The 16,160-nt window shown below is 37.7% G+C and overlaps 1 protein-coding gene across 1 annotated transcript in view; it reads right to left on the reverse strand.

Annotated features, from left to right (window-relative positions):
• Positions 1–15,636, reverse strand: part of LOC109223338 (suppressor of RPS4-RLD 1) — a 26,373-nt gene extending 10,737 nt beyond the window's left edge. Inside the window, exons 1-15 of the mRNA XM_019387602.1 lie at positions 15,317–15,636; positions 15,086–15,195; positions 8,941–9,629; positions 8,316–8,360; positions 8,048–8,149; positions 7,886–7,966; positions 7,145–7,211; positions 6,671–6,771; positions 6,430–6,537; positions 5,232–5,302; positions 5,005–5,061; positions 4,702–4,810; positions 4,515–4,595; positions 3,658–3,744; positions 2,898–3,104 (exon numbers count right to left, since the gene is read on the reverse strand). Coding sequence (XP_019243147.1) covers positions 2,898–3,104; positions 3,658–3,744; positions 4,515–4,595; positions 4,702–4,810; positions 5,005–5,061; positions 5,232–5,302; positions 6,430–6,537; positions 6,671–6,771; positions 7,145–7,211; positions 7,886–7,966; positions 8,048–8,149; positions 8,316–8,360; positions 8,941–9,629; positions 15,086–15,195; positions 15,317–15,438 — 2,037 coding nt within the window. The 5' untranslated portion in view covers positions 15,439–15,636. The remainder of the gene's footprint in view (positions 1–2,897; positions 3,105–3,657; positions 3,745–4,514; positions 4,596–4,701; positions 4,811–5,004; positions 5,062–5,231; positions 5,303–6,429; positions 6,538–6,670; positions 6,772–7,144; positions 7,212–7,885; positions 7,967–8,047; positions 8,150–8,315; positions 8,361–8,940; positions 9,630–15,085; positions 15,196–15,316) is intronic.

The following is a 16,160-nucleotide window of genomic DNA, read 5'->3' on the forward strand; positions in this document are numbered from 1 at the left end:
CCTAATCCACTGTTTGATTTATCGTTTTATTCCTGGAATCATCCCACATTGGACTCACCATTGAAGCTCGACTTTTTGCTTACTTCCAGAACTAGTCAGTTTCTTAGAACATGACCAGTCCATTTCTTCGATGGAAGTTCGAAAGAACCTGTTCTGATCCATCTCATAGATATTGGTTCCCTTTACTTGCTTCCAGGAGTTTGATGTCCATTTACGCACTTCCGATAATGTCGCCATTTCTGAGGTCCCTTCTGGAAAGATTCCCACCAAGCACCTGCCTAGCAATCCGTTGTGTGTTTGTTCTCCAGTTATACGAATTATGTCCCCTTCTTGTTGGGTTTCTGCTGCATTCATTTCTCTGTTTGCCCATTTATGGTTTCTGACAGTGTTTGAATACAGGAGACCTTCTTCAACCACCTTAGGAGCATTATAGACATTCCTTCGTGCCCCACTATTAATGAACCTTTCTATTTTGATTGCAATATCCATCCAACCCGAATTGAATGTCACCTCTGGGACAATAATGACTGATCTTCCTCTGCCTTGGACCCTGATGATGGTTATATAGCGACCAAACCTGTTATAGTTCCTTGCACAGAAAGTCTCTGAAAATTGGTCTTTGCTCTTCCATCTTTTCACATAGTTCCCCTTCACCCTTGAGGCTTCCTTGAGATTATCACATAGCCACATCATCATCTTCCTGCTGAAGGTAGTCCTTCTGATTAGGTTCCTTCCTCTTTCTGTCCACTCGAACCATTCTTCAGCACTGGATGTGTATCTCTCTATTTCATAAGATTTGAAGCCTACTGCAAAGTATATGATGTTCTCCTTCATTGCAAGCAATTCTTACTAGACTCGATGAACACAAGGACAATAACTAACTAATTTTTAACGAAAAGAAGAGGATTTTTAGTCAGTAATCACAGAAGGTGATCACTGGGGGGTATGAAAGAATGAAATTCCGGCAGGAGCCACCGGAAAGAGATCTCTACAGTCCTAGGAAGTAGGAAAGAGAGTGTCCTTGGGATCAGCGCCTGAGAGCATTGTGAATTATAGATCCACTTCAATAGGTAGGAGAGCATTCCAACTGCTTCTTATAAGTCGTCTCCTCCAAAAATGAGGCAGGATCAATCTTAGACATGGCTTGTAGCACAAAATAAACTTCTAAATGTTTAACCACCCCCTCTGCATCATGTATCAATTGAACTTACAGCCTAAGTAAGACGTTTGGACAAAGCAAACGATGAGGAATGCCACCTCAAACCGCTCCAACAGTTATTTGTTCCTCCATCAAGAGAATAACTCAAGAGTTTACAAGCCATTTTGATATATAACAAGTATCAAAGGGATGACAGGATGGAGATAGTCTGAATTTTAGGAGGTTGAGGATTAAAGTTGCCAATATTCTTGGAAGCTTTATTCCTTATCAGGTCTGTATTGTAAATTATGGTGAAGTGGTGCTTTGAAAGCCAAACGTTACTTAGGAAACCAATCACTTCACCTATTAAAATTTATTCCCAGAACTCATTGTCTTGAATAATTCATGTATATTTACAGTTTCTGCTCTGCTCAGATTTCTAGTAGTTAGCATTTAATATTTGATGTGTGTTTTCCATTACTCATTTATCTCCAATAGTTGGTATGATGCTATACATGCCTATGCCAATGCAGAAGACCCATCATTGGTCAAAGAGTCAAAACCAAATCAACATTTAACTTTTTGCGACGAGAAAACATCTAGTACAACTAATTCGGTGGTGCTTATATATACTAGCTAAAAGAATGATAGAACATTTTAAAGTATCAATTTTTGTTAAAGAAATGGTTAAGTGGTCAACTCAAAAATGAAGGGAATAAAAGACAAGGAAAAGTAGTTCCCCTATTCTCTCTTTTCCCCGGGATGACTTGGCAGATGCTTTGCAGCAACAATGAGGATTGTTATATCAGCTTTTACTCTATAAGTGCCTTCATCTCTTTTTGTACTAGATGAATTTCTAAACTTTGCAATTTTTACTTTAACATTATTCGGTGGAAATCTTCACATCTATAAGTATTTTTTATTAGCTGCTTGTTATTCATTTTAGACATTTGTTTCACTAGAAATGTAGACTTGACAGTGATCTTAATCTTTTTTCTTTTTTGGGATAACCGTAGTGTTCCGGCCAGATTGTGCGCACCTCAACTAATTCCATAGTTTACCTGCTACCTCCTACCAGGTACCGGGTAACTCTGTCACCAAGGCTTGGACATATGGGAAGAAATCACCTAGTGTTTTTGCCTCTGCTAGGATTTGAACATAAGACCTCATGGTTCTCAACCCACTTCATTGACCACTAGGCCACATAGAGAAGTTATCATTCAAACGGTGAAGTATAAAATGTTAAATTTTTTCTCTAAGATCTAAATCTTGTTTTCTGTGCAACGGAGAAGATAGAGCACGAGTCCACAGATAGTGAAAATATTTCTGATGAAAGATAACCATAGAACATTATCTCATTTGATATGTGTTCTTTAGTATTTTCATGGAATGTGACTAATCAAGGAATGGAAAACACGGAGTGTGTAGAGCAGAAGCTGGAGAGAGCACTTCGACTGTGAAAATAAAGACATCATTCTTGTAACAAGAACTTTCTCTTTGTATTTGCATATTAGTCCCAAATGCCCCAATTAAAAGGCTTCCAACACAAACAAAAGCTTCTGATAACATTTGCATGTCCTTTCCTTCAATTCTCTCATCATCTATACTAAGAGAACTCCAGCATAGATGTGAATGCACAGCATAAAAAGGTATCTAAAAGCAATGGGAAATCACAACCTGGTTTCTCAAGGAAAATGTAGAACGCCGGGATTAAAAAAAATATGATAGTTAACAAAAGATTTAACTCTTTTAGAATTACCTGGCGCCTATTATGCAAGAAACCAGGGCAATGATACTGGATCTTGCTGCCGATAGAATCTGCAGCCTGTAGAAGGGCTGTTTTTTGCTTGGTGAAAGTAAATTCTTGCTTTCTTCGCTTTCCTTTTTTCAAAGATTCTTTTAACGGAGGTTGCCTGTAGACCTTTTCACACACATTTTTTGGGTGCAGCCTTTTGCACCAATACTCCTGAGAACAGAAAGAAGGAAAAGGGAAGAATTAAGAAAGAAGCATAAGAACACAAAGTCAGTGGAAATAAATCACTTTTAAGATAAGGAATTCACTGCCAACAAATGCACTTATCAGGTGACAGTTCACTTCATAGAGGTATTTACCACTTTAGACCCCCAAGATAAGACTGTTAACGTGAATGCATACAAATGCCAAATAATAGTGAATGAGCATGTTAAATGATATGGAGAAACATACTACTGCTTTTAGAGAGTTGTACTTTAACAAAAATTCAGGGAAGCTTAGAATTCAATTCTAATCTAATCAGTATGGCCTTATTTCTATCAACTTCCTTCATTCTCCCGGTTCTCTGCACACCTTCAAAGTTCTATGCAATTCCCACCAGATAGTACTTTTTGCTATATCATAAAGCTGCTCTCAGATCGAGGTGGTCAACTTGCTACCAGAATGTTTCCTTCTTCTTTTTTTCTAATGAGCGATGCTATCAAAATATATCCTCAGGCTCTTCAAATAGATTAACTAAGCATTATATTCTCTTTTTAGGCATTACCTTGAAGAGCGGATCAATATCTCCATCAATATCAAACCAACAAAATTCACTGGTGATCTTTGACGCTGAGTATAATGCAATTTCTTTCTGCAAAAGAAAAATATTGAAAAGTAGAACATAAGCTATTCAAACAGAAACATAAAATGGAGAAATAGTTACAGAGATAGAGAGATCAATTGGTGACTCTTGATAATGGCGAGGAGGTCTCGGCATCTACAAAAGGAGGTTATTTGCAAGAGAGTGAGGAAGGAGAAGAGGAGCACAAAACTAGGATGAAAAGAGTTGGCACATGATTATTAAATGGTAAGGGTAGAAAATGCGGATTTTACCGTATATATTATACTAAAGTGAGAAAAACAGCAGCCAAATTAACTAGGTTCACAAGCTAGTATCTGTCAGCTTGAGCTTTTGGTAGGGACATTTATGCTAGGTTTGAACTTGCTAGCAGCCAAAAAACTCAATCATAATCAAGCTTAAACCAAGCCGTGCTTGGCTTTTTCACCTGCACCCTCATCTCTTGCTTCAACGTCCAACAGTGGCTTAAGGGAACAAAATAGCAGTCAGAACTCTGAAACTTTGCTACTGTCTGACCAGTATGAGGGTAAATATAACATTGCTAAATATTCTTACTACTAACTGAAGTAAGTGTAATATTGCAACTACTAAAATGGCTAACTAACCCAAAAGACAAATCTTAAATTTGAGGTCTGCCTCGTCCAATTGATTTTTATTCCAGCAAGGTAACATCTAGACAGTTATGAAGATGCCAATACTTAAAAAGCAAAAAGAAATTAGTGCAACAGGCATAAGAATGAACCAGCTTGATGGCGGAAGTCTGGCATACCAAAAGTTATTACCTGATAGAACGCCAAGCATTGAAGCACAAACTTTTCCATAGAATCTAATTCAAGATCTAAAGCAGCATCATAGTCCTTGACCTACAGCACAAAATCAGAATCAACAATCTGAAAATGGAGACAACAAACACCTTATATAATTATGAACATTTAAAGTCACAAGAGATGAGTTTGAGAGCTCTCATACTGCTTCTTTATATTCTCCAATAGCATGATAGCATGAAGCTCGTAGATACAAACATTCAACGTTTGCACTATCAATAGCCAACCCCACTGATAAATCTTTTATAGCATTCCTGTAACAGTATATATAAGCAGTTAACCCCTGCTACATCTTTCAGTGAAAGAGGATTATGATAAAGCAAACATGGAAAAAAGGTAAAAAGAAAACACAGGACAGTGAAAATTTTCAGAAGGAAAATCCCACAAATGAATACCATAGCGATTGCATATCTACTGCCTTTAGTATATAAGAACATAAGATATGTACCTATGCTCTCCCATTCCATGAAGTAGCAGCCCACGCAGGTGATATCCTTTTGCATACCTTTCAGCGAAAAAGGATAATTAGAGGATGGTCTCAGCTATTTCCCAATATAAGGACAGAGTATGTACTTCACCGTTCAAATACTCAAGATCAGATAACAAAAAATAAGTAAACCCTTTTTTGATCAGTGAAAAATATGTAAATATCAACATGAGATGCTCGGTAATTACCTCCCATCTATTTGCAAAAGCTGATGAAGGCATTCCAAGGCCTTCTCTGAATTTGCCAGGTCTTGATATAACTGCCACCAGGAAATAAAGGTTCAATTATACACCATTAGAATAATATCTTGAAAGAAATTTCATTGTTTTGCCCACATCTAAATTAAGTGATTTAGCTCAAAACCAATCAGAACTAGTTCAGAGCAACTCCAGAATCCTCGAAATTTCTAACTTAGGGGAATAGGACTTCTGTAAACAACTAATTTAACAGTTAAACAAACAATATCAATAATATCTACCAGCTAATGGGGAGATCCTACTTGAAAATGCAACAAAAGCTATTACAATAAACGAGCATTACAACCCAGAAGTTGAACAAAAGGCTAATTGATCAACATCTAGCAGACATTTTCGCCAATCAGGACTGTAAGTTAGCGCTGTCACACAATATCTATAAGAGAGCAAGGCTCTTCTATCACTTGTACGCAATTGAATGTCTGCTTACCGTGCAAATCTTGATTCTTGAATTTCTTAACATACATGGAGAAGTTTATATTACCTCAACCTTCAGGTTTACAGACAGATGAAAAAAAGCTATATAAACAAGAAAGCGGGAAAACAAAAGGGAACTTCCTCATCTTGTTTTAATCCATGATTAAACAAGGACAAACTTCCTCAAACTTTCTACTTCGGTTCCAACTAAAACTGCTCCCATAATATCCCGTACAAGTTTCTGTATTTTCCACTGATTTGAAGAAGTTTCCAAAGAAGTGAAGTCAATTCTAATTGCTCGCCTTGGTATACTTTTGCAAACACAAATTCAAATTTGACCAGCATCGAGCTTATAACAGCTTATTGGCGGCAGCAAGTATTTATTGTACCAAACAAAACAAAGGGAAATCGAAAAATAATTTAAAAAATAAAGAAAAGAACAGAAACAATGAGATCAATGACCAGAGTCATGCACATCTGAAAAAAAAAATACTAGTAGAAATGAAAATTGTGCTTTGAAAAAATAAATGATATAAACTGCACCAAAGCACGTACACACAGTTGAAATTTGTAAATAAAAAAACACACAAACACATTATTCTAGGGCTTGCGAACCCATCAAGAGACTATATCATTAGCAGTACCAATAGAAGTATTAGGATTCCACTTGGCAGGAAAATAGGATTAAAAGTATTCAGTATATATTCATAGATACCTGTGCTAGATGAGCCCAAGCCTCAAGGAAATTCCTTTCAATTTGGATTGCTTTCTTATGTGCCTCCTCAGCCCTTCTATATTCTCCTAGAGAGGATAAGGCCAAGCCCTGATAATTTTCCAGTTTTTCCCCACCAGCATTATATCATTATTTGTCCAACAAAAATATTTTCAAACTCATGCTGATAAACATGGTTATCAAATTCTACAACAATTAGCCGAACTCAAGGTCATAGACTCACCAAATATGTATATGCAGATTTGTTATCCTTATCAAACTTTACACATCTAGAAAGGTCTTCAACAGCAGCTTTGAAATCTTTAAACTTAAAATTGACAATTCCTGCACTAATTAAGGTCAGTTAGTGCTTGCCATGTTAGATTGAACGGAGATAAGTCGAATGAAATGGTCCTTTTCGAAATCTCAAGTAATTATGAAACAGTCAGCCAGAGGTCATCCGATGCTAAACAGTTACAAGATGAAACCACCTATGGGCCTTAATAAAAAATTTCAGTCCCGTAAGAAAGATGAGGCTGAGCCTTAATACATTGGAAGTTTCAAATGACACATGCATAATCTATCAGCCATAAAAAGAATATTACAGAAAGTAAATATGCCTTGAATGCTGTTATATTTACAGGAACATCATGTCTAACTACTTTAACAGCACAGATCTATCTTTCATAAATGGAAAAGTTCAGTCCCGGTAAATCACCTCTTTCATGTAAGATATCGGCAGAGTCTGGCTCAAACTCCAAAGCTTTAGTCAAGTCTGCAATTGCCTGGTAAAAATCATTTTATTTAGATACACCAATATCAATCATATTACTATTATTGTGAAACCAAACCTTTTAGGGCGTGATAAGTCTTTAACCATAACTACCATCACTCTTCATGGGATCATTGGAGGAAAAAAAAACTAAAATGAAACACATCAGAAAGTTAAAATATGTTATAGACTATCAAGAAACTCCCATGATCAAAAGCATGCAGCTGAACCATTCTATGATCCTGCTTGCATTTTAGATATTGACTTTTACTGGAAGATGGTCATAAGCTGTGATATAGCTCAAGCCTAGAAAAGACACTCTCAGGATAGACGACCTTCACATCAAAAGTTAAGCTTTTTCAAGAAAACTTTTGAAGGTTACACCTGAAGCCATTTCATCTCCATCGTTAACCCTGTAAGCTACCACAATCTGAAGGAAAATTTCCAAGTGCAGCTTGATAATGGTCCTAGCGGTCTAAATGGAGACTGATTTGCTATTAATGAACAATTAGCTTCAGAAATTGATAGCACAAGTGATCAATTCAGCAATTCCACACATTTACACTGTGTATCACACCCACAGGAGAAATGAATGAAAGTTGACCTTGCAAAAAAAATTACAGAAAAGAATACCTGATGACAAAACCCAAAAGGCAGCTCAATAAATACAAAATATGAGGCTCATACCTCAGCAGATTCACCTAAAGCAGCACGGGCTTGCCCTCTGCGTTTCCATGCCTCCCCAGCAGATGGATTTGATTGTATAGCCTGAAAGGCAGATAGAAAATATTTACAACAGGAGTTGAAGTATTACAATAACTGGTACTTAATATGCCAAATCAATGAAACCTTTGTAAAATCAGCAATAGCTGCATCAAGTTCTCTTTGAAATGCCAATGCTGTTCCCCTGCCGATAAGTGCCTCCGGGTATGTCGGATCTTCTTCTAGTATCTGTGTTTTAGGTAGAAGAGAAGAAGCTCTGTAATTAAGTTCATCATACCACACACAAGTCTTCCGTTGAATCCATAAATCAAAAATGAAAAAGTCACAATAAAGCACAAGTTACATCTAGCAGCAAAATTAGTAAACTACTAAGAGCGGTAAGGCTAATGCTCACCTGGTCAAAGATGGACACGGCATTACCATATCTTCCTTCGTTAACCTGAAATCACCAGAAATGTTGTTTTAGACTTCCAATGACATTCAATACACGATGAAGAGTACACAATTACCCCTACTTCGCCTCAGTCCCAAGCAAGTAGGGGTCGGCTAGATGGATCCTCAGTGACAAATAATAAAAGCTTTAGAAATTAAAATCTAGCAACTGAAAAATAGGAGTTCTAAAAATAGAGCTTTGTTGCCTCAAGCTTGAACAAATGCAATATCTTCCAATTTAGTTCACAAAAAATTAAAAGTGGAGTGTAATCAGCAAATTACAACTGAAATAGGCAAAGTGAACATAACAGACATGAAGAATGCAGTAGAAAATCTTGTCTATGCATAGCATGGTACCCCCAGTTCCTAGCAGATAGCAGAATAAGAAGAAAAAAAATTCTACTGTCCGACCTACTTAATTTGGTACAAAATAAGTGCACAATTAGAGACTTGCAGTTGATTTATCATTATTCGAATTTCAATAAAGAAGAATAGCATATTAATAACCAACTGCACTAACAGAAATTATCAATCGATGAACTAATTAGTGCTGTCTTCATTTTAATATCACAAGATAGGCAGTGTACCTGTGCTATTCCCCTTGATAATCGAAAATCAACATTAATTGACTTGGTCTTGTTAATCCTGGTAACACAGAATTTTTTGTTTCTCTTGCCTTCTTCAGTCAATTCAAGGCGAACGTCGCATTTATTATTCAACTGACTGAGAATTTCCTGTAACTCATTTGGTTCTGACTGTTCACTTGATTCACTAGTTACAGCAGATGATTTCCTACTGTCTTCAGATATATCACTTAATTCACTGCATACCAGAGATGGATAACCCAACTTTTTGCAATTGTTCTTGGTTCCATTTGCTTGTCTCTCATGCAATCCATTTGGTTGACGGCCACTCTTCTTATGTTTTTTGGCATTATTACTTGAGGAATTTTGTAAAACAGAACTATCATTTGATTTCTCACAGCTGACCAACATCCCGCTGCTGCATTCTTTGAGCTTTCTATCTGAGGCCTTACTAATATCACAAGTTTCAGCAGATTTGGTAGAAAGCAGAGGCCCAGTATTGGATTCAGGACCAGATGACTCCACAGAATGATTGTTGGTGGCAGCAGTGATATTCTGCTTCGCATTTTTGAGCAGCTCTTCAAGCTCTAATAGTTGCTTTAAGTCTGCAGACTGATGAACCGCATGTTCATGCCCTTGCTCCCAAATTAGAAGAGCTTCTTCTTTCTTACCAAGAGCAGATAATGCACATCCTAAATGACAAGTAACTTCGTCACATTATACTTCAAACTCAAAATCAGTTTAGCATATAACTGCCAGTTTTTTCAAGCTTTAAGAACATCGAAATTTCTGCAGCATATGCTAGAACCACATCTAGGGAAAATCCACAGAAGTCACACTAGAGAATAATTGTCAATACAGATTCTTATATTGTTATATAGCTTCATTTCGAGGGCTTAGTTACACACAAGAGACAAAAATGTAGTTGATCTTTTACGTGACCTAACAGTAAGAGCTGCTGCTGTGATACTAGGTGTCACATCTTTATGCCGTGGAAACGGCCTTTTATTGAAAGTGAAGGTAAGCAGGCTGCTTACAATAAACACAATGTGGTTCCACCCCTCCCTGGACCCCGTGCATAGCAGGCTGCCCTTTTTATGCATGCCAAGAATGATGCTCCTCTTAGAATTCAACCATCTGCCTCTGAATGCATGAATCTTGAGACACTAAGCAGGGGCCAATGCACGCTTACCGAAGTGTGTCACGCGACACCGCTTCGTCGAAATTTTTTACTGAATATATGTATTAATATTGTACAGAAACGGATAAGTAGGAAAAAATGACACCACTTGACATAAATTGTGTCTTGATGTGTTGGTTATGAGCTTGATTTTGCTCTAAGAGGCAGTGTTCAAAAAAGCGCTCGCTTTCTCGCTTTAAGCGAGAAGCGAAGCGAAGCGTAGGGTCAAGCGCTTCCAGTACCAAAAGCGACGCAGGTGTTCAAAAGCGATCGCTACTACCCTAAAAGCGTGAAGCGGGCGAAGCGACAGAAACGGAAGAAGCGGTCGCTTCTGTTTTTGTCATTCTTCAGCAGCAACGTGAACTAGGGTTTTGAAGCAGCCCTTTCTTCCTCAAAAAACCAACAAGTCTTTCTTCTTCTTCTTCAACATGACAACAAACTAGGGTTTTTCTTCTTCTTCTTCAACATTACAACAAGTCAACAATAGATTTCAAGTTTCAACAGGTATGTTTTTATTTTCATTCATTCTTCTTCTTCTTCTTCTAATCTTTTTCTTCTTTTTCTTTCTAAACGTCCAAAAAGCGCCGAAATGCTGGCGAATTTTTTCCAGAAAATTTGCCCAGATTTTCTGCCCCGTTTCTGCCCAAAATCTGCCCAGAATCTGCCCAGAATTCTGCCCAAATTTCTGCCAAATTATATATTTTTTATTCTTAGTTCTTATTGCCTTTCTTATGTGTTATGTAGTTGATATTTTAATGGCGCCAAAAGAAGATAGGAAAGACCCGGCTTGGGCTTACTCGGCAAGAGCTAGCGAGACCAACAAGATGGCCATTAGATGTCTTTTTTGTGATAAGATTACAAATGGAGGAATCTATCGTCAAAAAGCGCATCTAATCGGTGGTGATCCAAATGTCGCATCTTGTCCTAAAGTTCCGGGTCATGTGAAGGAAGAATTGAAAGCATACCTTCAAAAAAAAGAAAGAGTTAAAGACTCAAACGATTCATGAACAAGAACTTTATAATCTTGATGATGATGATGAAACAGAAGAAGGTGACGATGCTTCGTCGCTTCCACCAAAATCACAAAAGCGGGGAAGGATGCTTCCACCAATGTCTTCTAGTTGTGGATCTACTGGCAAGACCAAAGGTCCTATGGATTGTTACTTCCTGCAAAAATCTGGAGATAAGGGAGGAAAAAGTGGTAATCCTCAAGTTGATGCAAAAGCGATTTTGAGGGACCGTGCAGTAACCTTTTTTGCCCGATGGATGTATGATGCAGGTCTTCCTTTTAATTGTGTTAATTATACTGACACTTTTGCTGCTTTTATTGAGGCCGTAGGCCAACATGGCCCAGGAATGAAGCCTCCAACTTATTATGAAGTTAGTGGGCCATATCTACAAAAAGAGGTGGCAGAGGTGAACAAAATCGTTGAGGAGCACAAAGTAGAATGGGACAAGTTTGGTTGTTCTATTATGATGGATAAGTGGACAGCGAAAAATGGAAAAATGATCATCAATATCTTGGTGAATTCTCCTAGGGGAAGCCTGTTTCTTGAGTCTGTTGATGCAAGCGACTCTTCGACTGATTCAACCAAAATGTACTCCTTGTTCAAGAGTACAATAGACTCTATTGGAGCAGAAAATGTTGTTCAAGTTGTCACGGACAACGCCAGTGAAAATGTTAAAGCTGGTGATTTGATGTCTGCTGCGTACCCGCATATCTATTGGACTCCGTGTGCAGCACATTCTGTTAATTTGATCTTTGGTGATATTTTCAAGGAAAGACCCTTCAGTACTGTCTTTAATCAGGCAGTTAGGGTGCATTCCTATATTGTTCAAAGGCCTTTATTATTGAACATGATGAAGAGATTCACTAAACAAAGAAGCTTGGTGAAACCTGCAAAGACAAGATTTGCTACTGCTTTCTTGACTTTGGCTAGGATGTATGAGCAAAAAGGCAATTTGAAGAAGTTGTTTGTTTCAGATGAGTACACTAGCAGTGCCTATGGAAGGGAAGCTTGAGGGAGAGAATCTGCAGATATTATACTTTCTACTTCATTCTAGAACAATGTGGTTCATGCATTGAAGATTGGTGGTCCTTTAGTTAAAGTGCTTCGTTTGGTGGATGGGGAGCAAAGGCCACCAATGGGCTACTTGTACGAAGCAATTGATAGGGCAAAGGAGGCTATTCAAGACTCTTTTAGTGACCAAAGAAAATACAAAAGAGTCTTTGAGATCATAGATAAAAGGTGGGATAGTAAGCTTCATAGCCCTTTGCATGCAGCTGGACTTGTTTTGAACCCGGAACTGTTTTATGCCAATGAAGAGAGGATTCTAGGAGATGAACCTTTGTGGAGTGGGTACTATGAATGCATTGAGAAGTTGATACCTGAAGAATCCGTGCAAGATAAAACCACAGAGCAATTTAGTATTTATAGGAATGCTGAAAACCTTTTTGGAAAAAACATGGTCATTAGACAAAGAACGACAAAGTCACCAGGTGAGTGAGTGCTTATATGTTGTTTTATAGTTAATAAGTTATTTCTTTATTAATATTATGTTTTGAAAATTTTTTCTACTTCTACAGTTGAATGGTGGAAGCAATTTGGTCATTCCACTCCAGATTTACAAAAGTTTGCGATCAAGGTTCTAAGTCTAACATGTAGCTCATCCGGGTGTGAAAGGAATTGGAGCGTGTTTGAGCATGTAAGAACTAATAAGAAAGATTTAGTATATTGAGATAATTAAATTATATCTCAATTGTCCTAATCTTACTAATTACTTATTATTTGCAGATTCATACCAAAATGAGGAACAAACTAACCTTGAAGCGTCTCAATGATCTAGTCTTCATTAAGTACAATAGAACATTGAGGCGTCGTTACAACGCTCGCAATGTAATTGATCCAATTAGTTTGGACAACATCGATGATGCTAATGAATGGCTAACTGGAGTCCCGGAAGATCATGCAGATGAAGTAGTATTTGATGATACTTCTGGTGTCACTTGGGGTGATGTTGCGGAGGCGCGTGGAATTGGGGAGAGGATTTTAGTGGTTTTGAGGTTGAGGGGGGAGTACCGTCAACTTCAAGTTCACAGAGAGGGAAAAGAGGCAGCTACTTCGTCTGTAGTTGATGAAGAAGATGAAGTTGAAGAAGATGACGAGCAATATAATAATGATAGTGGAATACAAGAATTTGACAATCTTGTACAAGAATAGGATGCTCATTTCGTGCTTTAATTGATGCTACTCTTGACAATCTTGTAGAAGAATATGATGCTTATTTTGTGCTTTAATTGATGCTACTCTTTAGTTTTTTAATTCAAGTATTGAACATTTGCTCACAATTACATGTGTTGTCTATGCCGTATTTATTTTAATTTTTTTTAAAAAAAGTTCCGCTTCACTTCAAAAAAGCGGGCGCTTCGCTTCTCGCTTCTCGCTTTTCGTGAAATGGGGGTTGTCGTTTTTCCTCGCTTCACGCTATTTTTAACACTGCTAAGAGGTCAAAGGTTCAAATCTCAACTAGCACATTTTTCTTTTGCAAATATTTGAGAGAGCCTTTGTGGTTAAAAATTGTGATGAAGTAGAATTGAACTCAGGACCTTTTCTAACTTAAGACTCAACAAAACCAATAGATTAAGGCCACTTCTTGTCTAAAAGCATGATAATCAAAGTTACATTCCAGTTCTTCTATAAATTTTGACACCGCTTACAAAAATTCTTGCGTACGCCCCTGACAGTAAGATCCATATTGGTAGCAGCAAATGACACTTCTATTCCAATTATTCTCAGTGACCTGTTGGAAGTTATTTACTTTATCAGTTTAACATATGATGCACTTGTGTAAATAAGGTTTTTCCACGGATGTATAAGACGCAGTTAACTCATAAAGACCAGCTCCGATCACACCTCTAGAAATCTACTTTTTTTTGTCCTTTCTAATTGTTCCAAGCACTGAGAAAATTAGGGAATCAACTACCAACGTGGTGAGTTCAAACTAGGAAACCATACAAACTGTTATGAAGTGTTTTGCATGCCCTATTCATGCATTGAACTTCATCGCAACACTCTGGTTGGTCCAAGGAAAGGAAGCAAAAGTGAAACACATCAATTTACTCTCCACCTGGAACTATTTGTCGTCGTCAGCTTGTACACCCATGGCATTGAGGGGGCCAAAGCACCCTGGTCGAGCTTCTAAGGTTAAATTGGTTTGTGGGTCATTTGCTTTGTACATTTTGACAATTACTCTAATGCTAGTTCACCTCCGGATACCATGTTATGACTTCGGAAACCTTGTTATGACTTCTCTTTCTCACAATTGATAAGATTTTTTGGATATCCCACGACATCAGAGGAAGGAAATATGACTAACAAAAATTAGGACGACAATTAAATATATTTTTCCTCCTTCCACTAAATCTTGGATGGTAACATAAATATCTCCTTTATGTAATCCTACCAGGGTGAGAGAATGATTCTTATGCCCTACTTTATTTTCCACCCCTTCCCTTTTTATCCCAACCAGACAGTGTAAAAGTTAAATCATTTCCAAAATACAATCCAAAACCAATATAGGATACAGAATGCAAGTTCAATATGATCTTCTCAACCTCAATCAAGCTTAAAATTATACACACTTCATTTAAAGCTACCCATTACTTTGGCGCGTACGTGAAAGTGATTGTCGACGATAGGGCATCAGTCGAGAGGTGCAACAGTTCACTAGCTTTACAAGAGTTTCATCTAGCCAATCATCTATATTGCAAAAAGAACCTCTAGGAAATTGTAAATTCAGAATACAACAGTTGACTTCACAGCCCGGACAGGGATGCCATACCAGAAGATATCCATATCCAAAATCGACATTCCAAATCCAATCTCAAAGGCCTAGAATTTCTTAGGCTTTTTCTTAATACGCCCGTAAAAGCAGTTAATTTAAAATGCAAGGGAAAATGAAGAGAACCTTTAAGTATGTAAGCTTGAAGAAGCTTAGGATCGAGCTGAAGTGCCTTATCACAATCCTTAATAACATGCTTGTGAAGCTCCAATTGACTATAGCAAAATGCTCGGTTACTGAAACAAATTACCCATTTTTTTATTCAGAAAATCAATCAGCTCATTCATAAATCTCCAAAAATCTAATAAAGCTCATTCAAATTTTAAAAAAAAAAAGGTTATAAAAGAGGTAGCGGACCAGATGTCTTGAATGACGCAACTCTGAGCAAGAAGTGAATCGAGAATTCGAATTGCTTTGGACCATTCCTTGGAGCTACAAAGCTTCGCCAGTTCAATCCTCTCTGTAACTTTTGACGTCATCGGCGGCTCCAAATGGATCGGAAACAGCTGAATTGATGCGATTGATTTTTTCTTCAGTTGTGTTGTGAGCTACTGAATTTCTGATCTTGCGGCTGTAACTGTTTGGTGTTTTTTTTTAAAAATTTTCTTTTACGGTGTGGTGGTAGAGAACGGAGGGGTAGAAAGGAGAAAACGAAGATGAATGAGGAAACGGAGAGGAAAGAGGTACTTTGGGGAAGTGGTGAGGGATTAATTATGGATTACACGTGTCCAAGAGCCCGCATGTCTATTGGCTCAATGTTCTCGTCATTTCTCACTCTTTTTTTTTTTAGAGAAAATATAAATTATTTAACTATAATTAAGTAAGTACTCCCACCATTTCAATTTAGATCATATAGTTTGGCTTGACACAAAATTTAAGAGAAAAGAAGAAGATTTTTGAGATAGGGTAAGCTCTACAAGATGGTGGTTAGACCGACTATATTGTATGGAGCAGAGTGATGGCAAGTCAAAAAGTCTCATGTCATGAAAGTAGCGAAAATGAGGATGTTAAGATGGATGTGTGGGCATACTAGGTTGGATAGAATTAGGAATAAAGTTATTCGGGACAAGGTGGGAGTGGCCCTGTGGAGGCAAAGATACGTGAGCCAAGGTTGAGATGGTTTGGGCATGTTAAGAGGAGAAGCACAGATGCCCCAGTAAGGAGATGTGAGAGATTGGCCTTGGGAGGTGAGAGGAGCGGT

The sequence above is a fragment of the Nicotiana attenuata genome, chromosome 3 (genome assembly GCF_001879085.1).
Source record: "Nicotiana attenuata strain UT chromosome 3, NIATTr2, whole genome shotgun sequence".
Lineage (NCBI taxonomy): Eukaryota > Viridiplantae > Streptophyta > Magnoliopsida > Solanales > Solanaceae > Nicotiana > Nicotiana attenuata.